Source organism: Nycticebus coucang, chromosome 12, assembly GCF_027406575.1.
Source record: "Nycticebus coucang isolate mNycCou1 chromosome 12, mNycCou1.pri, whole genome shotgun sequence".
NCBI classification, from domain to species: Eukaryota; Metazoa; Chordata; class Mammalia; order Primates; family Lorisidae; genus Nycticebus; species Nycticebus coucang.
This window is the reverse complement of record NC_069791.1, coordinates 74,783,463-74,808,241: the sequence shown is the minus strand read 5'-3', so window position 1 is coordinate 74,808,241 and position 24,779 is coordinate 74,783,463. Positions and strand designations below refer to the sequence as shown.

Below are 24,779 nucleotides of genomic sequence, written 5' to 3'. Positions count from 1 at the left end.
TAGCCAATGACAGGATGGTAGCTCAGAGCTAGGCTTTTTGCATCAAGGACTTCAAAAATCATACCTGCTACTTCCAGCTGGGGGGAAAAAATTGAACAGAAATATGATTTTATTTAATTCCAGAAGACTACAATGCCAAAAAGAACTTACTTTTTAACAACAAACTTGATTTTATTACTCCCACGGACAATCCTTTCAAGCCGTGGAATTCCAAACCAAGTAGGGCTTCTAAAGGGAATTCCTTCAGGCAAGCCTTCTACATAAAGGAACTCCGGATTTGATTCAAACACAGGATATGGTACTTTTACTGCCTCAGTGAGTCCAAGAGCTTGAGCTGAAAGTGTAAAACAACATAACTTATGAAAGATAAAATTTTACACCACCTTTTGTGTCTGCATTCTCAAATACATTATGTACAAATTCTCGATAATCTAGCAATATCCACATAATATTGAAGGCATTTTGCTTAGTATATTGGGCAAATCTGAAGAACAAACCTAAAAAAATAAGTACTTTTAAGAGGAACATTGAACACTTTAAATCAAAAGGATAGTTATGTTATTAGTCAAAACAATCTGTGTTCTGGGCAGAACTCAACCAAGGCCTGTTTACGTAATGGCACCTATCCAGCCTTTGCGTTACCATCTAGATGCAAGCTGACTATTTACAGACAGGAGCTGTGTGTACTGCATTGAAGCAGAACTCATTAAGTTAGAGTAATCACAGGCAGAGTAATCAAAATTCCTAATCTGGGACACAAAATGTCAACACCGGGTGTTAAAATAATGGATAGGAATGCCCAGGAATACTGCTATCACTCCCCACTCCTTACTTCCTTCTCCATGACAGATACACCCAATGAACTGAAACACTCTTGCTGAGCCTCCTCAGAATCCTTCTCAAGACAGCGCTCCAGGAAACCGCTGTCAACAAATCTAAGTTGAAACAAATGGTGAAACCTATTTGCCACACTGGTGTCAGCCAGATGAGAAGCACAGACAATGGAACTAGATTCATCCCGACTCCTCCCTTCCTCTCCCATTGTGACATATGAGAAAACTAAATCCACGATAAATACAGCAATTTGCTTGGCTTAAATACTTGATATTAGTAGTAGTAATAAACTAAAACCCAATTTCTGGATCTTTCCTTCTTTCAGTCTTGAACTTTCATAATTCAGACATGGCCTTCATTCATGTTTTTAAAATAAGACATAACCACTGTATTTTACTTACCAAATTTCAAATTAAAAATCTCTTCCACTTGCTTTCGTAACTTGGTAATTCTGACATTCCAATCTTCTTTGACTAGAAATCAAAAATAAATGGAAATAATCATGTTCTTTATTACTACTGACACAAATTAGATTTGATTTAGGGATTAAAATGTAGATATCCTTCTTTCCAATGATTGTCTTTAATTCAATTTTGTTTAAAAACAAAAGCTTTGGGTCTTAAGGGAAACAATAATTTTCTGTACTTGTTAAATATCAGAAGAACTGCAGGGAGGCAGAATTCATATTTAAATTCACAGCATAAATATATAAATAGAGTACTCAAAAGTAGTAGTTCTCACACATTCTTCCTTAGAAGCGTATCAGGGAACTGTCAGGGCTGGGAGACCAGCCATTAAAGTCCAAGTGTAATTTCACTTTTACTTGCCTTCTGTTCAGGCAGTCCTTGCTTTGTTTAGCTAACAAATGTGCGCCTAGAAATCCACATAAAGCAAAACTTCACTAATCAAAGCAAGTTTCCCCATTAGACTTAAATGGTAAAGGAATTAAGGAGATGTCACTCAAACATACATCTATAATCCAGTTTATTTTCCTACCCATTATTTGTAAGATAAACATTACCTCTTAAATGTATCAAAAATAAACAAAAACAGGATAAGCTACTATAAAAGACATGTAGAGTGTAACTTGGCTATCTTATGGATGGAGAGGATGGGGTAGAATTAGGGACAATGGAGGACAATCAGACTTATTGGATATTAAGAAAAGGTCAAGAGGGAAAGAGAAAATGGTAGAGAGTTGAAGAATTGCTTACACAAGGAATTCATCAATGTTATTGACAAAGGCAGTGGAAAATGCTAAAAAATTTCTGAAAATATTGCTAAAGGTTGGTGACTTCAGAAATTTTTGTTTTTTTCTTGAGACAGAGTCTCATTGTATCACCCTCGGTAGAGTGCTGTGGCATCACAGCTCACAGTACCCTCCAACTCTTGGCCTTAAGACATTCTCTTGCTTCAGCCTCCCAAGTAGCTGGGACTACAAGCGCCCGCCACAACACCCGGCTATTTTTTTGTTGCAGTTGTCATTGTTGTTTAGCAGGCCTGGGCTGGATTCAAACCTGCCTGTCTTGGTGTATGTGGCTGGCACCATAACGACTGTGCTACAGGCGCCAAGCCAGAAAATATTTTAACATTTCTTTTACCTTAAAAGAAAACCCAGCATGTCAGGGTTTTAATATGAGTTGCATTTTCCTTCTGGATTTCACAGTAGTCTAACCATCTGGCCAGAGATAACTCTGGTATGAACCAAATTTGAGTGACTATTAATAAATATTGACATCTAGACTCTCCTTCTGTAAGGACAACTGCTTCTGTTAACTTGCTGCTCAGCATCTTCTGTCCATCTCATTTCTCTAGCATTTGCTATACCGATATACAGCCTGATCTTCACACTGCACCTCACGGTTCTTCCCCCTTCAAAGCTCCATTATCTGCCTACATCTACAACCTTCTCATATGTGACACTTACATTTCACCAAACTGAGGACAAAGTACACCCAAGCAGACATTCTGCAGTTTTTTTTTTTTTTTTGGCTGGGGCTGGGTTTGAACTCGCCACCTCCAGCATATGGGGCCGGCGCCCTACTCTTTGAGCCACAGGCACTGCCCCTCCAAGCAGACATTTCTAATGGCAATGACTAATAAAAATCTTTTGTCATGTATTCCTGACTTTAATTATTTCATCAATAGAATACTGCCCGGTCCACTGGCAGGCCACATAAAGTTTTGCTGAAATGGAGAACTACAACCTTTAACTAAGGTCTTTTATGAAGTATAGAAAGTTTACATTCTCCCTTTGATGACATGCCTTTACACTGTACCTGAAGACAGCAGATCAAGTACTGCTTCAAGACTCAATCCTTGAAGTAACATGGATGGTGCCTGCATATTCTTTAAATAGTCTAATAATTCTCAGGTTTTGCAGTCACTATTACAACTGCCCCTAATAAAAACAGTGACTGGCTCCGCACCTGTACCACAGTGGTTATGGCACCGGCCACATACACAGGGGCTGGAGGGTTCGAATCCAGCCAGGCCGGATAAACAACAATGACAACTGCAACAAAAAAATAGCCGGGCGTTGGGGGGCGCCTGTAGTCCCAGCTACCTGGGAGGCTGAAGAAAGAGAATGACTTAAGCCCAAGAGTTTGAGGTTGCTGTGAGCTGTTGACGCCATGGCACTCCACCGAGGGTGACATAGTGAGACTCTGTCTCAAAAAAACAAAATAAAACAACAAAAAACAAACAGTGACTGCATTAATCTTGAATGTGAGGTCTATCTTACGAAATAAAGACTCCTATAGGATTCATAATATTTAGATTAATCCATTCTGATGATCAACCTTCAGAATAGTCTTCTTTCTCTATTACTTCCTTTAGCAAACAACATGCCACTTCAAATCTTCAGTTCATCACTAAGTTCATCACTAAGACTAATTTAATTACTAATCAAAACCATGCGGAGGGGTTAATCTCTGAGCTAAGCACTCATTTATCTTTTTCATGGCAGGGCTAATGACACAGGAAAATTTTATTTCCCTAGTACAGTATTTCTCAATCACCTTCTCTGTAATCTTATGCACAAAATCTATTTGGCATACTGACTAACCTTTAATTATTGCCGCCAGGTACACTGAGAGGTTAAGGAGCAGTATTTTAGGATATATCTACAAACCCAACTTGCACACTAGCTCACACTGTACAGATATGAGTAAACTTAACACACATTTAACTTTCATACTCAATTCCAAACACTTATTTCCTGGCAGCATCAAATTTCACACTGCAGGGTATGGCCATTTATTTGTTTTGGCAAAAGAAGTCTCAGGAAGTGGTAAACAATCTACAAATTATGGTCACTTATTCTGACATTATGCACTGGTGAACAAAATGGTGGAAAAAAAGAGAGGCACACAGAGCTCAAAATAAAAAGTAAAAAAACACATTCATTCAACTAAAACTTCTCGGTTCTTTTCTATTAGGCTACAATATCAGTATCTAGGCTACAATTAAGTATTTGTCATTTTGAGAACAGGGTCCACATGAATAAAGATTAAGGTCTAAATGTGTATCGTCTAATATGCTAGCTACTAGTGCTGAGCAGCTGAAATATAGCTAGGTGGAAATAAGATGTACTGTAAGAGTAAAATATATACCAGATTTAAATAAAGAATGTAAAATACTTTACTGTGTAATTTATGATTACAGGTTGAAACACACAAATTTGGCTACTAGGTAATATAAAATTACCTATGTGGCTTGCATTTTGTGGCACATAATATATATATATATATTTTTTTTTTGGGAGACAGAACCTCAAACTGTTGCCCTGGGCAGAGTGCCGTGACATCACAGTTCACAGCAACCTCCAACTCCTGGGCTCAAGCGATTCTCCTGCCTCCGCCTCCCAAGTAGCTGGGACTAAAGGCGCCTGCCACAACGCCTGGCTATTTTTTGGTTGCAGCTATCATTGTTTGGCGGGCCTGGGCTGGACTCGAACCCGCCAGTTCAAGTGTATGTGGCTGGCGCCTTAGCCGCTTGAGCCACAGGCATTGAGCCCACACATTATATTATTTGACAGCATGAGTCTAAATACAAAGCTTGAGTTATCCCACAAATTATTATTTTTTTTTTTGAGATATAGTCTCATTCTGTCACCCTGGGTAGAGTACCATGGCATCATCATAGTTCACAGGAACCTTTGGACTCCAGTGATCCTCTTGCCTAAGCCCCCAAAGCATTTGAAACTACAAGTACCCACCACAATTACAAGCTAATTTTTCTTTTTTTATTTTATTTTATTATTATTTTTTTTTTGTAGAGACAGAGTCTCACTGTACCACCCTCGGGTAGAGTGCCGTGGCGTCACACAGCTCACAGCAAACTCCAACTCCTGGGCTTAAGCGATTCTCCTGTCTCAGCCTCCCGAGCAGCTGGGACTACAGGTGCCCGCCACAACGCCCAGCTATTTTTTGGTTGCAGTTCAGCCGGGGCCGGGTTTGAACCCGCCACCCTCGGTATATGGGGCCGGCGCCTTACCGACTGAGCCACAGGCGCCGCCCTAATTTTTCTTTTTTTAGCAGAGACAGGGTCTTGGTTCTGCTCAGGCTGGTCTTGAACTCTTGAGCTTAAGGAATTCACCCACTTCGGGCTCCCAGAATGCTAGGATTGCATGAGCCACCACCTGGCTATCCCAAACTATTCACAGTGATAAGTGAAGGAGTGCCTGTACTGAACTTCTATAGAACATTTTTTGGAGAGGGAAGGGGGAAAGGAGGAGGTCTATGACTTTAAAAGATTAAAAAAAAAAAACTTAAAAATCATAGAATTTCACAACAATATTACCTGGAGTATTTGTTCTTGGTTGAGTCACTTCAGTTGTACTGTGAGTCAGAAGTTCTGGTCTGTAGAAATATGGATGATATTAGCAATAGAGGATTTAGGAACAATTTAAAGGACTTCCCATGAAGCTGTGTACTGCCAAATATTTCTTTCTTTTTCTCTTCAGAGTCTTACTCTGTAATTCTGGGTAGAGTGGGGTCATAACTCACAGAAACCTCAAACTCACGGGCTTAACAGATCCTCTTGCCTCAGCTTCCCAAGTAGCTGAGGTTTAGGCATGAGCCACAATGCCTAGCTGGTTTTTCCATTTTTAGTAGAGACAGGGGTCTCAATCTTGCTCAGGCTGTTTTCAAACTCCTGAGCTCAAGCAATCTACCTGCCTCAGCCTCTCAGCCTAGGGTTATAGGCATGAGCCACTGTGCCCAGCATAATATTTCCAAATATTGTTGATTCTACTTTCATTTGCAGTGACAAAAATCATTTTAACTCTATTTTGGAAATAGCAACTTTTACATACTTTGGTGGGACCACTTAAAAATATCTTCAAAGGTATTTTATACTTAAATGGTAAAAATTCACTTTCCCATTAAAACCAGCATAAAAATCTTAGAAAAACATAATAAAGCTAGAAATATTTAGCTGTATCATTTTGAATGTTTCCTCTCTTTCAACTTTGAGTCCTAACAAATACAGTAGAACCTCTGTTAAGCTGACCATCCAAGGGACTGTAACAAATTGGTCAACATAAAGAGTAAGCCAACAATACTGACACGTACATGTGGTGTATGTTTGGTCTATGAAAATTAGGTCAACTTAAAGAGGTGGCCAGTGTAGGGAGCTGGTCAACTATGAAGGTTCTACTGTACATCCAAACACATAATTCGCAGCAATAAGCAAGATTCTATCCTTTCAACATTCTTCAGTGAATATTGAAGATATAAGACTTGCTTGATTCCCTGCATCCAAATTACCCACTTTGACACCCTTCAAAAACAAAGCCAGAGTAACTTTTAAGAAGAAAGTCAGAATAATCTTTCCAAAACGCAAATCCACATTATTTTAAGAGGTATCAGGACAGCGCCTGTGGCTCAGTGAGTAGGGCACCGGCCCCATATACCGAGGGTGGCAGGTTCAAGTCCAGCCCCGGCCAAATTGTAACAAAGAGGTATCTGCTTTGAGACCTTTTAAAGACTACCACTTCTTTGGCAGGATCTAAGGCAGTAGTTCTTAACCTTCGTAATGCCGCGACCCTTTAGTACAGTTCCTGTGGGTCGCAACCCACAGGTTGAGAACTGTTGATCTAAGCCCTTTCTGCAATTGGCCACTTAAGTTTGACTTTGAATCACACCACCCCCACATAGGACCAATCATCCCACACAGAATGAATTGATTATGTGAACGTGCAAAAATATCTGATACCTCCTAACCCTGACTCACATTATTGTTTGAAATGCCTGTCCTCGATTAATGAAATTGAAAACAAAAGAATCATTCAGAAAATTATGGAAAAAAGGAGTTGGTTTTTTGAAAAAAAATAAATAAAATAGATAAACCTTTGGCTAGACTAACTAGAAATAGAAAAGTAAAATCTCTAGTAATCTCAATCAGAAATGATAAAGGGGAAGTAACAACAGATGCCACAGAGATACAAGAGATTATCTCTGAATACAAGACACTCAATGCCCAGAAATTTGACAATGTGAAGGAAATAGATCAATATATGGACTCATACCCTCTCCCTAGACTTAGACAGGAAGAAATAGATCTCCTGAACAGACCAATTTCAAGCACTGAGATCGAAGAAACAATAAAAAATGTCCCAACAAAAATGCCGTGGTCCGATGGCTTCATACCAGAATTCTATCAAACCTTCAAAGAAGAGCTTATTCCTATACTGCAGAAATTACTGCAAAAAATTGAGGAGGAAGGAGTCTTCCCCCAACACATTCTATGAAGCAAACATCACCCTGATACCAAAACCAGGAAAAGACCCAACACAAAAGGAGAGCTTCAGACCAATTTCACTAATAAATATAGACGCAAAAATTCTCAACAAAATCCTAGCCAATAGATTACAGCTTATCATCAAAAAAGTCATTCATCATGATCAAGTAGGCTTCATCCCAGGGATGCAAGGCCCGTGTAACATATGTAAGTCCATAAGTGTTATTCAACATATCAATAGAAGCAAAAACAAAGACTATATGATCCTCTCAACAGATGCAGAAAAAGCTTTTGATAAAATCCAGCATCCTTTTCTAATTAGAACACTAAAGAGTATAGGCACAGGTGGCACATTTCTTTTTTTTTCCCTTTCTTTTATTTATTTATTTATTTATTTATAGACAAGAGTCTCACTTTGTCATCCTTGGTAGAGTGTCGTGGCATCATAGCTCACAGCAACCTCAAACTCTTTTTTTTATTTTTTATTAAATCACAGCTGTGTACATTAATGCGATCATGGGGCACCTTTTTTTCCTTTCTTTTGAGACAGAGTCTCAAGCTGCCGCCCTGGGTAGAGTGCTGTGGTGTCACAGCTCACAGCAACCCCAAACTCTTGGGCTTACGTGATTCTCTTGCCTCAGCCTCCCAAGTAGCTCAGACTAGAGATGCCTGCAACAATGCCCTTGTTGCAGTTGTCATTGTTGTTTTAGCTGCCCCAGGCTGGGTTTGAACCCACCAGCCTCGGTGTATGTGGCCGGTACCCTACCCACTGAGCTGCAGGCGCTGCCCAAGTGGCACATTTTGTTCTTTCTTTCTTTCTTTTTTTTCTTCCTGCAGTTTTTGGCCGGGGCTGGGTTTGAACCCACTACCTCTAGCATATGGGGCCAGTGACCTACTCCTTTGAGCCACAGGTGCCACATTTCTTAAACTGATCAAAGATATCTATGACAAACCCACTGCTAATATTTTACTGAACAGCGTAAAACTGAAAGCTTTTCCACTTAGAACTAGAACCAGACAAGGTTGTCCTCTATTGCCACTACTATTCAACATAGTGCTATAAGTTCTAGCCAATACAATCAGGCAAGAGGAGGAAACAAAGGGCATTCAAATAGGAGCAGAGGAGGTCAAACTCTCCCTCTTTGCTGAGGATATGCTCTTTTTTTTTTTTTTTTTTTGTAGAGACAGAGTCTCACTTTATGGCCCTCGGTAGAGTGCTGTGGCCTCACACAGCTCACAGCAACCTTCAACTCCTGGGCTTAAGCGATTCTCTTGCCTCAGCCTCCCGAGTAGCTGGGACTACAGGCGCCCACCACAACGCCCGGCTATTTTTTGGTTGCAGTTTGGCCGGGGCCAGGTCTGAACCCGCCACCCTCGGTATATGGGGCCAGCGCCTTACCGACTGAGCCACAGGCGCTGCCTGAGGATATGCTCTTATACTTAGAGAACCCCAAAGACTCAACCGCAAGACTCCTGGAAGTCATCAAAAAATACAATAATGTCTCAGGATATAAAATCAATGTGCACAAGTCATTAGCCTTTGAATATGCCAGTAACAGCCAACATGAGAGGCTAATTAAGGACATAACCTCCTTCACCATAGCTGCAAAGAAATACCTAGAAATATACCTAACAAAAAAGGTGAAGGACCTCTATAAAGAAAATTATGAAACCCTAAGAAATAGCAGGAGGCTCCCGTGGCTCAATGGGTAGGACGCCACTCACATACACCAAGGCTGGTGGGTTCGAATCTGGCCTGGGCCAGCTAAAACAACAATGATAACTGCAGCAACAACAACAAAAATAGCCAAGCATTGTGGTGGGCACCTGTAGTCCCAACTACTCAAAAGGCTGAGACAAGAAAATCACTTAAGCCAAAGAGTTTGAGGTTGCTGTACAGCAGTACTCTACCCAGGGCAACAGTTTGAGACTCTGTCTCAAAATAAATGAATAGATAAATAAAAATTAAAAAACAAATAAATAGGCTCAGTGCCTGTGGCTCAAGCAGCTAAGGCACCAGCCACATACACCTAAGCTGGCGGGTTCGAATCCAGCCAGGCCCGCCAAACAACAATGACAACTGCAACCAAAAAATAGCCGGGCATTGTGACAGGCACCTGTGGTCCCAGCTACTTGCGAGGTGGAGGCAGGAGAATCACTTGAGCCCTGAAGTTTGAGGTTACTGTGAGCTGTGATGTCACAGTACTCTACCCAGGGTGAAAGCTTGAGGCTATGTCTCAAAAAAAAAAAAACCCTACTCACTGAGCCACAGGTGCCACCCATATACCGATAGTGGTGGGTTCAAACCCGGCCTTGGCCAAACTGCAAACAAAAAATAGCTGGGCGTTGTGGCAGCACCTGTAGTCCCAGCTGCTCAGAAGGCTGAGGCAAGAGAATCGCGTAAGCCCAAAAGCTGGAGGTTGCTGTGAGCCATGTGACATAATGGCACTCTACCAAGGGTGGTAAAGTGAGACTCTGTCTCTACAAAAACAAAACAAAACAAACAAGAAAAAAAAACAATATATCTGGAACATCTCATATTAAAAAAAAAAAAAAAAAGAGAAAAGAAATAGCAGAGGATATTAACAAATGGAAGAACATACCATGCTCATGGCTAGCAAGAATCAACATTGTTAAAATGTCTATACTTCCCAAAGCAATCTACAGATTCAATGCCATCCCTATTAAAATACCAACATCATACTTTCAAGACTTGGAAAAAAATAATTCTTTGTTTTGTATGGAACCAGAAAAATCCCCATATAGCTAAGGCAGTTCTTAGTAATAAAAACAAAGCTGGGTGCATCAGCACACCAGATTTTAAGCTGTATTACAATAGGGGTCAAAACAGCACGGTATTGGCACAAAAATAGAGACATAGACATTTGGAATCGAATAGAAAACCAGGAAATGAAACTAACATCTTACAACCACCTAATCTTTGATAAACCAAACAAGAACATACACTGGGGAAAGAATCCCTATTCAATAAATGGTGCTGGGAGAACTGGATATCCACATGTAAAACACTGAAACTGAACCCGCTCCTTTCTCCACTCAAAATTGATTCGAGATGGATAAAAGACCTAAATTTAAGGCATGAAACAATGAAAATCCTCAAAGAAAGCATAGGAAAAACACTTAAAAGGTATTAGCCTGGGGAAAGACGTCATGAAGAAGACTGCTATGGCAATTACAACAACAACAAAAATAAACAAATGGGACTTCATTAAACTGAAAAGCTTCTGTACAGCCAAGGAGACAATAACCAAAGCAAAGAGACAACCTACACAATGGGAAAGGATATTTGCATATTTTCAATCAGACAAAAGCTTGATAACTAGGATCTATAGAGAACTCAAATTAATACACATGGAAAAAGACAACAGTCCCATATATCAATGGGCAAGAGACATGAATAGAACCTTCTCTAAAGACGACAGACGAATGGCTAACAAACATATGAAAAAATGTTCATCATCCCTATCTATTAGAGAAATGCAAATCAAAACAACCCTGAGATATCATCTAACCCCAGTGAGAATGGTCCACATCACAAAATCTCAAAACTGGCTGGCGTGGATGTGGAGAGAAGGGAACACTTTTATACTGCTGGTGGGACTACAAACTAATACAACCTTTTTGGAAGGAAGTATGGAGAATCCTCAAAGCACTCAAGCTAGACCTCCCATTTGATCCTGCAATCCTATTACTGGGCATCTACCCAGAAGGAAAAAAATCCTTTTATCATAAGGACATTTGCACTAGACTGTCTATCGCAGCTCAATTTACAATTGCCAAAATGCGTAAATAGCGTAAATGCCCACCAACCCAGGAATGGATTTACAAGCTGTGGTATATGTATACCATGGAATACTATTCAGCCATTAAAAAGATGGAGATTTTACAGCCTTTGTATTCATTCGCCTAGATGGAAGTGGAACACATTATTAGTAAAACATCAGAAGAATGGAGAAGCAAGAATCCGATGTACTCAATTCTCATGAGGACAGTTGATCACCTAGTACACGGTGGGGGGTGGGGGAAGGGGAGAGCAGAGAGAAGAAAGGATGGAGGGGAGTGGGGGAAGGGAAGAGCATGTTGTTTCTGAAGATTATAATCTTACCTTTTAATAACAAATTTAATACGATTGCCCACTTGAATGATTTTTTCCAGCCGTGGGATTCCATACCATGAGGGACTTCTGAAAGGAATGTTTTCTGGTAGTCCTTCCACATACAGATCATTAGGATGTGCCTCAAATTTCTGGTAGGGTACAGCCTTGGCTTCAGTGCTCCCCAAGGCTTCAGCTGAACAAAATCAAAGCAATTCAGGAGATTAATTGGTGCTGAAATCATATTTTAGTACAATATAAAACAAGGTACATATTAATTTCTTTTTTTTTGTAGAGACAGAGTCTCACTTTACCGCCTTCAGTAGAGTGCCATGATGTCACAGGACTCACAGCAACCTCCAGCTCTTGGGCTTCAGCGATTCTCTTGCCTGAGCCTCCGGAGCAGCTGGGACTACAGGCGCCCGCCACAACGCCCGGCTATTTTTTGGTTGCAGTTCAGCCGGGGCCGGGTTTGAACCCGCCACCCTCGGTATATGGGGCCGGCGCCCTACTCACTGAGCCACAGGCGCCACCCACATGTTAATTTCTTAAAAAATGGAAATACTTTGTAAACATATTTACTACTATTGAAGTTAGACTTAGTAGATGAAAGGCATGTATAAATGACACAATACATAGACAAATTCTGGTGGACTCCAAGGGCCCTGGCTGTTAAGACAACAGCTCTAAGATCTTTACTTCATGTCAGACAATAAACACTTCAAGTATCTGAAACAGACTTTTGCTACTATTTAATGACCATAAATAATCCTCTTTCACTGGCTGCTGCTCCCCAATTCACTTCAAGCCATTCTTTCATCTGCACTGCAACCACAAGATCACTGTCCTTTACTGCCTACGTGTAAGCCTGCCACTTTAAAAGAAACAACTCTCCACAAAGAATTCATGGAATGGGAAATAAAAATAGTAAGCAAAGGCTGGTTTAGAATAAATGAGATATAACCAAAGGTAATGCATGAATTGTGTTTGGATACAGATTCAAAGCAAAATTTTTCAGATAAATCAATGAGAAAACTCGACTGAAGATGGTGTATGAGTGGATACCAAGAGAACTGCTAAGTCTGGCAGGTGTAAGAATGACACTGTCGGGCGGCGCCTGTGGCTCAGTCGGTAAGGCGCCGGCCCCATATACCGAGGGTAGCGGGTTCAAACCCGGCCCCGGCTGAACTGCAACCAAAAAATAGCCGGGTGTTGTGGCGGGCGCCTGTAGTCCCAGCTGCTCGGTAGGCTGAGGCAAGAGAATCGCTTAAGCCCAGGAATTGGAGGTTGCTGTGAGCTGTGTAAGGCCACAGCACTCTATAAAGTGAGACTCTGTCTCTACAAAAAAAAAAAAAGAATGACACTGTTACTGTGTAAGAAAATGTTAATGCTGCTCACAGATGCACATTGAAAAGATAAAATCATGTTATGCCTATGATTTGTTTTATAATATTCCTGTAAAGTGAAAAAAAGGAAAAGGGATAAATAGACAAAATATGGAGGAAATGTTAATGAACAGAGAAATCAAGTAGTGGGCACTTTAGTGTTTGTTATACTATTACAGTACCTCTACTTGTGAATAGGTAAAATGGAATATAATAATGATCATAGCTGTTAAAAGAAATATGCCCATAAAAAATAATAGTAGTAAAGGATTAGAGGCTTTCAGAGACCCACATGGGAATGGTTATTAATTATGATCATCCTCATAAATTTAAGGGGAAAAATAGCCTAATTCTAACAAACTTTCTATAAAATACCAAAAAATCAACTGTTAGACTTGAAAGAGAAAAGGCAGGAGTTAAAGAGATGAAGTCGGGCAAGGTGGTTAATACCTGTAATCCTAGCACTTTGGGAGGCTGAGGCAGGTGAATCATCTGAGCTCAAGAGTTCAAGAACAGCCTGAGCAAGAATGAGACCCTGTCTCTAAAAAGTAGCCAAGCGTTGTGGTGGGCACCTGTAGCTCCAGTTACTTGGGAGGCTGAGGCAAGAGGATCACTTGAGCCTCAGAGTTTGAGGTTGCTGTGAGCTATGAGGCCATGGCACTCAACCCCTAGGGCACAGAATGAGACTCTGTCTCCAAATAAATAAATAAATAAGAAGGAGGAGAGGGAGAAAGGAGGAGAGGGAGAGGAGAGAAGTGAAGCTGACCGTGGTGCTCATCGCATGATCAAGGAGGCCCCTCCAGTAACAACCTTCAACCTCTACAGTCCCCTTATTCTGCTTAATTCTTTCCCAGACCATGTAACACCTTAGATCAGGCATCCTCAAACTTTTTAAACAGGGGGCCAGTTCACTGTCCCTCAGATATTTGGAAGGCCGGACTATAGTTTAAAAAAAAAAAAAAAAAAAAAACTATGAACAAATTCCTATGCACACTGCACATATCTTATTTTGAAGTAAAAAAACACAATGGGAACAAATACAATCACACCACCTCATGTGGCCCGCGGGCCGCAATCTGAGGACCCCTGCCTTACATATTAAATATTTGTTTACTTACTAAGCATATGAGCAGAATGAATGGGGGCAAGGCATTGTCTTCTATGCTACCAACTAACAGCACCTGACACACAGGTGTGCTCACAGGTACCACATGACAGAAAGATTATACTCTCAAAACTAGTGAGTTATTTCCTCAATAGTTAGAGTGGTTAATAGCTACAGAGAATCTAAGCTTTCTCCTCTCCACTTCAGAAACTTTAAAGCAGCAATATTGCTGGCTCCTCACTCTCTCTAAGCAGCTACATTCCTAAACCCATCTAAAGATTTGAACACTGGCTCCACGCCTGTAGCTCAGCAGCTAGGATGCCAGCCACATGCACCAGAGCTGGCGGGTTTGAATCCAGCCCACGTCTGCCAAACAACAATGACAACTACAACCAAAAAATAGCCAGGCCAACATTGTGGTGGGCACCTGTAGTCCCAGCTACGTGGGAGACTGAGGCAAGAGAATCACTTAAGCCCAAGAGTTTGAGGTCGCTGTGAGGTGTAATGCCACAGCACTCTACCCAGGGCAACAGCTTGAAACCTGTCTCAAAAATAAATAATAATAAAAAAGTAGACTTGAACACTAACAGAAAAGAGCTGGCCCTTTATTGTTTATAAGCAACAATTAGGAAACTCATCACCTATTCTTATGATAAAAAATCAAAATTATTTCCCATTGGCTACTTTTTATTTATGTGAGCAAACTGACTCCTGAGCAGCTTTCTATCAGGAAAAAGTTTCTCTGGTGAGCAACAAAGAAGCTATTAAAAGTTTGGCTGATTCTTTCACCATACTCAATTTCCAAAACTCAGCAACATGAGGGAAAACTGTTCATGCAGATACTCATTCTAATACATCACTTACTCATAATCATGACATTATGATAGCCTCACTTAATTATAAACAATGTTAACCACTTAAATGTCTAAGAAATATGATTTTAAAAAGTGGGAACTAAGTTGGGTGCAGAGGGTCATGTCTATAATCCTAGCACTTTGGGAGGCTAAGGATGGAAGACGGCTTAAGGCTAGGAATTCTAGGCTAACCTGAGTAATAGCCAGACTGTACAAAAAAAACAAAAACAAAAAATGTGCCAGATATAGAGGCTTGACGTTATAGTTCCAACTACCAGTGAGAATGTGACAGTAGGATCACTTGAGCCCAGGACTTTGAGACCAGAGTGGGTAACATCAAAAACCTGATTCTTTACAAAAAGAAAAAAAAAAAGGGCTGGGTGAGGTTTTGATTTACATCAAGACTAATTACATTTACCTTGAGGGACTGTTATTTTTTAAAAGATGGGTCACTATAACTGGTACAGAGTGAGCCAATGAGAGATGAGGATTAGGTGATATTACAAGAATGGCCTGGTGACCAGCTCATCCACATCTCTGTAAATCCACAGAGACCATGCAGTTCATTGCACACACATCGAGAACCCATTACAGGTCACAGAACAGAAGAATGACAGGCTCCATTTTATATTTCTCATGAGACTGAGAGAACTGGCTGCTCTGTGAAAATGGCTGTTCCTATAGTGCTAGAAAGCCATGAAGAAGGGTAGGATTTGGGGTGTGTTTTAAATATACAGTCAGCAGGCCTTGCTAGATTGGATGTGGGAACTAAGGCGAATAACAAATCAAGGGAAAACTTCCAGGTGCTTACCTTGGACAAGTGGGCAGTCTGAGGAAGAAACTATCAAAGAGAAGAGGTCAAGAATGCAGGGCCGGGCACGGTGGCTCAGTGGCTCACATCTGTTACCTTACTATTTTGAGAGGCCTGCGTGGGAAAACTGTTTGTTGTTAGGCCAACGCAGTGGCTCATGCCTGTAATCCTCCACTTCGGGAGGCTGAGGTGGGTGGTTGCCTGAGCTCACAGGTTCGAGAGCTGCCTGAGCAAGTGTGAGACCCTCTCTCTAAAAAATAGCCGGGTGTTGTAGCGGGTGCCTGTATTCCCAGCTACTTGAGAGGCTGAGATAAGAGAATTACTTGAGCCTGAGAGTTTGAAGTTGCTGTAAGCTATGATACTACAGCACTCTACTGAAAGTGACAAAGTGAGACTGTCTCAAAAACAAACAAACAAAAGGGTTTGAGACCAGCCTGAGCAAAAGCAAGACCCAGTCTCTACAAAACTTTTTTAAAAAATTAGCCAGGGATGGTAGCATGAGCCAGTACCCCTAGCAACTTAAGACGCTGAGGGAGGAGGATCACTTAAGCTCAGGCGTTTGAGGGTGCAATGAACCACAGTGATGTTACTGTGTTCTAGCCAGGGTTAATAGTGTGACCTTGTCTCAAAACAAACAAATCAAAAAGGCTGCCCAGGGTGGTGCCTGTGGCTCAAGGAGTAGGGCACCGGTCCCATATGCCGGAGGTGGCGGGTTCAAACCTAGCCCTGGCCAAAAACCAAAAGAAAAAAAAAAAAAGGCTGCCCAGAGTATGGAAAAGTATGAGACGGATGGGGAAACACAAAGGTCTACATCAGCAATTCTCAACCTGTGGGTCGCGACCCAGAAGAACCGTATTAAAGGCTCACGGCATTAGGAAGGTTGAGAACCACTGGTGTACATGAAGAGGAACTCCCAGGGCCGAGAGTTCAGAGTTACCAGGATACAGAAAATATATTATTTTTAAGACATGGGATGAGACAGGCACAGTAGCTCAAGCCTCTATCCCTAGTACTCTGGGAGGCCACAGTGGGAAGATGGCTTACGCTCAGGAGTTTGAAATCAGCCTGAGCAAGGTCCCTCCCCTACAAAAACAGAAAAATTAGCTGGGTGTTATAGCAGGTACCTGCAGTTCCAGATACTTGGGAGGCTAAGGCAGGAGGATTGCTTGAACCCAGCAGAGAGTCTGAGGCTGCTGTGAGGCAGACTGATGCCATGAACTCTAGCCTCAGGCAAGAGAGTGAGACTGTCTTAACCCGTCCCCCACCCACCAAAAAATGTGGGACCAAATGAGTTATTTGTGGAGAAAGAACTGCAAAAACAAAAACAGAAAGAAGGCTAGGGATTAGGTCTACACTGCACTCCCAAATGTAAAGAATGCACAAAGGGAGCTGGCATCTAGAGACTGAAACGAGATGGGAAGAAGCCAAGACTCAAAAATGTTGAAAATTTCCATACAAAGTTTTAAAAAGAGGAATGAGGGGGAAGGAGAGCGTGGAGGCAGAAGAGAAAGACAATATAGAATTCTACTAAGAATCAGGATAAAACCAAGGAAAACAGCAAACTTGGGTGACTAAAATGCTGTTGTGATAAACCCAACCTAAGAATTTTAAATGTCTATTAAGTGACTAAGAAGTAAGATAAAAAAGATAGCAAAGGTAGGGCTGCTTCTTCAGATAATTACTTGCAGCCTGCTACTGAAGCTCTCCTGTATTCCAGAGTGGCATACTAAACTAACATAGTTAAAGGCCCGAAGTGAAAAAGATTCCATAATCGTGAAACACCTTGAACTGTAAAACCCTAAACTGTATACAAAATTACTGTTTCTATAACTCAGGAAATGAGACACGAGTTTCATTACCCTCATCTCTACACTCTTGCATAGGATTACAAGTTTTTATAATAAGTACATAGTAAAAAAACAGTAAGAAAACTAGAGGGAGTTATATTCATTATATTTACTTTTCTAAAGACAAAAATTTTAAAAATACTATTCAGTAACATACTTTAGTCGAGGAGCAAAACAACCAGACTTACCAAATTTTTTGCAGAAAAGCTGATCTACCATCTTTCTTAATTTAGTGATTCTGGCATACCACTCTTCCTTTACTATAAAAATAACAAATATACAAATACTCTCAATTTGATAGATTTTATCACTTAGGTTTTTAAATATTATGATTACAAAATAGTATTATGTTTCCTTTTCTTGTGACTAAAATTATTTCTAAAATTTCAGAATGTATTTATTACTAAAAGAATGCTGATACTGAACTAAAAGAATAAGAACTCAACAAAGCTCATTAAAGGTAGGGAAGAGCAGAAATCAGTCTACTCAACAACAGTTAGTAGGTGATTTTTGCTATCATAAACTTAGGGATATGACAGTGTTGGCAATATTCCCATTATATCTCATCTAAAAATCCTCATCTAAACCCCATTTTGTTATGTACCCTATCCCAGTCCCCTCCAGAGCAAAAGGAGGCAAGAAAATAAATGATGGGGCTGGGCCCACTGACACCTGTAATCCTAGCACTCTGAGAGGCCAAGGTGAGTGGATTGCTTGAGCTTAGGAATTCAAGACCAGCCTAAGCAAGAGCGAGACCCCGTATCTAAAAATAGCCAGGCTAGCTGGGCATTGTGGCGGGCGCCTGTAGTCCCAGCTACTCGGGAGGCTGAGGCAAGAAAATCACCTAAGCCCAGGAGTTGGAGGTTGCTGTGAGCTGTGATGCCACAGCACTCTACCGAGGGTGACAAAGTGAAACTGTCTCTAAAAATAAATAAATTAATTAATTAATTAAAATAAAAATAAAAATAAAAATAGCCAGGCACTGTGGTGAGCACCTGTAGTCCCAGCTGCTTCTGAGGCTGAGGCAAGAGCATCGCTTGAGCCCAAGAGTTTGAGGTTGCAGTGAGCTGTGATGCCACAGCATTCTACTGAGGGTGACAAAGTGAGATTCTGACTCAAAAAAATAAAAATAAAATGAAATAAAATGAAAAAATAAACAAATAATGTATTTTCTTCAAAATACATCCAATAAGCAAGAAATGTAGCTATGACTCCATGCTCCAAAAAGTAAACGTACCTATTTCCTCGGTATAATAAACACTTGATGCATAATTATTTGACTCATGTAGACTAATGTAGAATACCTATTTAATACATTATGCTAAATAACAACTGTTGCATCTCAAAAAAGTAGAAAAAACATGTTTCTTTTATTTCTATCTATCCAGAAATGCTATGTTTACATACACAGGTTAGTATGAAAATGAGCTTATATTTTTAGAGTACTAGAATTTTGACAATGTGAATTTTCCTGTGATGCCATATAATTAATAGTTAAAGACATATTATGTCATGTGGAAGGTAGGGTAACATGAAGAGGAAATCCATTTTCCTTTAAGCAGTAAGTAATTATTGTACTTAATGCTCTAATCTGACACAAGACTAGAACTACCTCCAGAAGCTGGTTTATCAAGCTGTAAATCTTCACGTGTTGAATTCAGAAGTTCATGTCTGAAAGGTAAAAATAAGTACTAAATATTAAGAAGTAGGCAATATTAAGAAAAGTACTAACCACTATTTCATGTTTAATATTCAGTCACAAAAGCCAGTTTTAAGAAGACAATCTCCAATTTCAATGTTTGACTACAACTAAATGTTAACTTCTTGAGGTTTCCAGAGAGTAATAATTGCAAACTGTCTCATAAGGTGCTTCATTAAGCTTAAGTTCTCAGTATAAAAGCAATGACTTTGCAACCCAAAAGAACTTTAAAACTTTAAATGCATCACAAAAAATTAAAATGGAATACTTTCATTTCACATTAAATTCAAGACTACCTTCTTTCTGCTTGGCACTGATAGCACAGTAGTTACGGTGTCAGTGAGGGTGGCAGATTCAAATCTGGCCCAGGCCAACTAAACAACTGCAACAAAAAAAATAGCTGGGTGTTGTGGCAGGCGCCTGTAGTTCCAGCTACTTGGGAGGCGGAGGCAAGCGAATCGCTTAAGCCCAGGAGTTTGAGGTTGCTGTGAGCTGTAATGCCACAGCACTCTACCGAGGGCAACATAATAAGACCCTGTCTCAAAAAAAAAAAAAAAAAAAAAAAGACTACCTTCTTCCATTCATCTACAAACCAGCATAAAAAGTCTAGATATATTTCAATACTCATTTGGTAAGATATAAGTTTCACTTATTTTTCATAATAACCAAATAGCCAATAAAGCAATTTAAAAAAATTTTTTTTATTTTTTTTTTTTGAGACAGAGCCTCAAGCTGTCGCCCTGGGTAGAATGCTGTGGCATCACAGCCCACAGCAACCTCTGAATCCTGGGCTTAAACGATTCTCTTGCCTCAGTCTCCCAAGTAGCTAGGACTACAGGCGCCCGCCACAATACCCAGCCATTTTTGGTTGTAGTTGTCATTGTTGTTTGGCAAGCTCAGGCAGGATTCAAACCTGCCAGCTCTGATGTATGTGGCCGGCACCTTAGCCACTTGAGCTACAGGCGCCGAGCCAAATAAAGTAATTTATAAGTTACACAATTTTCACAATATAACTCTCACATCCCTTATCAATCTAGTTTGTTTTAAAGGCCTCACTTGAGGGATTGGAGAGAATCATAAGCAAGCACAACCATACTTACGTTAGCAATAATACCTGAGGCGTTAGAAACTGATAGAAAGTACGGTCAGGGATATACGTAATACTTGAGTAACATTAGTGGACTATGAAATAGAACATTTGCTCAACTTTGTAGAATCACACTGCTGAATAAACAAAATCTGTAGTAACTTAACTTATATCAAGAATGACAACACAGGTTCAGCGCCCATAGCTCAGTGGTTACAGCACCGGCCACATACACGGAGGCTGGCTGGTTCCAACCCAGCCCTAAACAACAATAACAACTGCAACAACTACAACTGCAAAAAGAAAAAATAGCTGGGCACTATGGTGGGTGCCTGTAGTCCCAGCTACTTGGGAAGCTGAAGCAAAAGAATTGCTTAAGCCCAAGAGTTTGAAGTTGCTGTGAGCTGTGACACTATCATACTCTACAGAGGGCGACAAATTAAGACCGTGTCTCAAAAAAAAGAATGACTACACAGCTCTTTAAGGAATGGCTAAAAAAAATCCATTGTTGCTAAATATAAAAGATGGATTCCCATAAATGAGTATACTGAAAATACTTGAAACAGGATATGGAAAGCATAAACTACCTTGTGATAAGCTTACACTTGAATGTTTCAATGTTACTGAAACATCAAAAAAATGCTGAAGTTACACACACTGCTAAGATTAGGAAATATGAACATATAAAATAATTTGTACAGTTTATTTAAATATTTTGGTAGAAAATGAGTTTTGAAACTTTTAATGAATTTAAAATAAGAAAGTTAATAAAACAGGGCGGCGCCTGTGGCTCAGTGGGTAGGGCGCTGGCCCCATATACCGAGGGTGGCAGGTTCAAACCCGGCCCCGGCCAAACTGCAACCAAAAAATAGCCGGGCGTTGTGGCGGGCGCCTGTAGTCCCAGCTACTCGGGAGGCTGAGGCAAGAGAATCGCTTAAGCCCAGGAGTTGGAGGTTGCTATGAGCTGGGTGAGGCCACGGCACTCTACGGGCCATAAAGTGAGACTCTGTCTCTACAAAAAAAAAAAAAAAAAAAAGAAAGTTAATGAAACAGTACAAAAGAACTCTTAAAACAGGCGGCGCCTGTGGCTCAGTGAGCAGGGCGCTGGCCCCATATGCCAAGGGTGGCAGGTTCAAACCCAGCCCCAGCCAAACTGCAACAAAAAAATAGCCGGGCGTTATGGCGGGCGCCTGTAGTCCCAGCTACTTGGGAGGCTGAGGCAGGAAAATTGCCTAAGCCCAGGAGTTGGAGGTTGCTGTGAGCTGTGTGACGCCACAGCACTCTACCAAGGGCAATAAAGTGAAACTCTGTCCCCACAAAAAAAAAAAAAAAAAAAAGAACTCCTAAAACAATATATTTATTAATGTATTGATGTGTTGGGTGTAGAGGGATGCTTATTTATGATTCTCGGGTAGTGTCATGCTATCAGAAAAGGGACATTTTGTTTACTACTCAATTTCCTGGGAGACCCTGAATACTTTAAATTACAATGTGTCTAAAAGGAAAATATCTGTTAACAATATAACACGCTCTGTGTAGGACAGCTTGCCCATCATGCTGAGGGTTCTTTTACATCTTTAGTTAAATCTATAAAATTCCTGCAATTCTTGTATTTAATACAAGAATTTAATTTAATCAAAGGCAAATTTGCTTGGTTGTAATAATTATCAAGGTGTCTGTTTTGTTTTTTCAGACAACTCTATTGCCCTGGACAGAGTACTATAACTTCAAAGCTCACAGCAACCTCAAACTCTTGGGCTTGTGCAATACTCTTGTCTTAGCCTCCCCAGAGGCTGGGACCACAGGTGCCTTTCACAAACCTCAGCTATTTTTATTGACGGGGTCTCGCTCTTGCTCAGGCTGATGTTGAACTCCTGAGTTCAGGCAATCCACCTGCCTCAGCCTCCCAAACTGCTAGAATTATATGCCTAAGCCACCACATCCAGTCTCAGGTGGTTGTTAATTTCACAATTTTCTCAGTAGTATAGGGCAGTCACCAAAGTAATGAAGGTTAACACTGTACAAATGAAATGACTTGAATCTCTTTTGTGGCTTAGAAAAAAAATGTTACTCATTTTTGCTACTTTCCTTCTCTTTAAGGAACTCTTATTAATCAGATGTCATAAGATGAGGACTCTGTCTTTTCTCACATCCTACATACTGTACCTTCTTTACAATCTACCAAACTGACAATCTTCTAAGCCCGCCATTTAAAATTTTAATTTAGAGTCAGGTGTGGTGGCTGACATCTGTAATCCTAGCACTCTGGGAGGCCAAGGCAGGTAGATAGCTTGAGCTCAGGAGTTCAAGACCAGCCTGAGTAAAAGTGACACCCTGTCTCTAAAAATAGCCAGGCCTTGTGGCAGACACCTATAGTCGCAGTTGCTTGGGAGGCTAAGGCAAGGAGATCACTTGAGCCCAAGAGTTTGAGGCTGGTGAGGCTGAGCTATACCACAACACTATACCAAGGGGGACAAACGAATCTCTGTCTCAAAAATAAACAAATAAATAGGTGAGGCGGCGGCTTCCCGGAGGAGCCGAGGCCCAAGCCGGCCGGGCCTGTGTGCGGGCCCCCGCCAGCCCGTGGCCGCGCGGCGGCCTCGTCCTGCTTCTCCGCTGAGGCGCCACGCTGCGGAGCAGCGGGTCCAGGCCTCAGCCGCTCGCCCAGGGGCCTCCGGGGCCCTCCCGGGCTCAGCATGCCCGAGGTGAAGCTGACCACCCAGGCCTACTGCAAGATGGTGCTGCACGGCGCCAAGTACCCGCACTGCACGTCAACGGACTCCTGGTGGCCGAGAAGCAGAAGCCGCGCAAGGACCAGCCCCACCTGGGCGCCCGGGCGCCCACCACACCCTCTTCGTGGACTGTATCCCCCTTTTCCACGGCACTCTGGCCCTCGCCCCCATGCTGGAGGTGGCTCTCACCCGGATTGATTCATGGTGCAAATAGCTATGTGATTGCTGGTTATTATCAAGCTAATGAACGAGTGAAGGATGCCAGTCCCAACCAGGTTGCAGAGAAGGTGGCCTCCAGAATCCCCGAGGGCTTCAGCGACACAGCTCTTGTCATGGTGGATAACACCAAGTTTACGTACGATCCACGTTTACGAGCACCATGAGAACAGGTGGCGGTGCAGAGACCCACACCATGACTACTGCGAAGACTGGCCAGAGGCACAGAGGATTTTGGCCTCACTCCTGGACAGCCAGTCCTACGAAACGCTGGTGGATTTCGATAACCACCTGGATGACATTCGGAATGACTGGACAAATCCCGAGATCAATAAGGCTGTTCTGCACCTGTGCTAGGACAGGCAGTGACCAGCTTAGGCAGCTCCACTGTGCTGAAGAAGAAACCTATTTTTAAATGTAAATAGAATATCTTGCAGTTTGTGTGGAAAGCTGAGAGTTTTAAGAAGTGGTATGTGCCCTGAAAAAAGGCAGGGTAGAGTGTTCCATCAGACATCTTTTAATGCAGAGTCTCTAGAAGGGTACAGACCGTCCAATCTGACCGTCCCTGTGGAGTTTTTCCCGGTTGTATGTTGCTATTATCTTCCACATCAAAGCTATTTCTGCTTGTCCAAGATTGTTCCTATTAAACAGTTTTACCTAACCTTTTATAATCCAGAGAGAATACTTTTTCAGGCTTATGAACTATCTTTAACAACAAAAAAAAAGACCATGTCTTATACTCCAAAAAATAAATAAATAAAATAAACAAATAAATAATAAATGAATAACCAAATGAATGAATGAATAAATAAATAAATATATAAATAAACTTTTAGTTTAGGACAAGCACAGGTGACAAAGTGAGACTCTCTCCCCTCCCAAAAAAAATTTAGTAATTATATTTTCTATTTTCCAAAACAACTATTTTCCACTTGTTTCCTATTCAAGAATATACAGTTCAAGCTTAATGCCTATAATAGATTTGCTCCTGTCTGTATTTGTTGAAATGTCAAAATGTTCTAGTTTTTTAAACCTTTTACTGTTATTTGATACAATCTTAGGAAAAAATATGAGATGTATGCTGTGGCTGCCATTTTGATATCAAAGTCCAATTTTGACAGCTACAGTTTTGACATTTTAAAAAAATATATAATAGGTGGTGCCTGTTGCTCAGTGGGTAGGGCGCTGGCCCCTGATACCGAAGGTGTGAGGTTCAAACCCGGCCCTGGCCAAACTGCAACAAAAAAATAGCTGGGCGTTATGGCGGGTGCCCGTAGTCCCACTCGGGAGGCTAAGGCAAGAGACTCGTCTAAGCTCAGGAGTTGAAGGTTGCTGTGAGCTGTGTGACACC

At 41.2% G+C, this 24,779-nt stretch overlaps 1 protein-coding gene and 1 pseudogene across 8 annotated transcripts in view; one reads left to right on the top strand and one right to left on the bottom strand.

Annotated features, from left to right (window-relative positions):
- GTF2I (general transcription factor IIi) overlaps positions 1-24,779 on the bottom strand; it is a 141,842-nt gene that overhangs the window by 20,022 nt on the left and 97,041 nt on the right. For all 8 annotated transcript variants that reach the window (XM_053554708.1, XM_053554711.1, XM_053554709.1 and 5 more), the window contains 6 exons: positions 19,307-19,365; positions 17,883-17,954; positions 11,705-11,888; positions 5,638-5,696; positions 1,236-1,307; positions 151-334 (listed from right to left, as the gene is read on the bottom strand). In XM_053554708.1, the coding sequence (XP_053410683.1) occupies positions 151-334; positions 1,236-1,307; positions 5,638-5,696; positions 11,705-11,888; positions 17,883-17,954; positions 19,307-19,365 (630 nt within the window). The remainder of the gene's footprint in view (positions 1-150; positions 335-1,235; positions 1,308-5,637; positions 5,697-11,704; positions 11,889-17,882; positions 17,955-19,306; positions 19,366-24,779) is intronic.
- On the top strand, positions 23,177-24,150 carry LOC128560999 (ER membrane protein complex subunit 8-like; annotated as a pseudogene).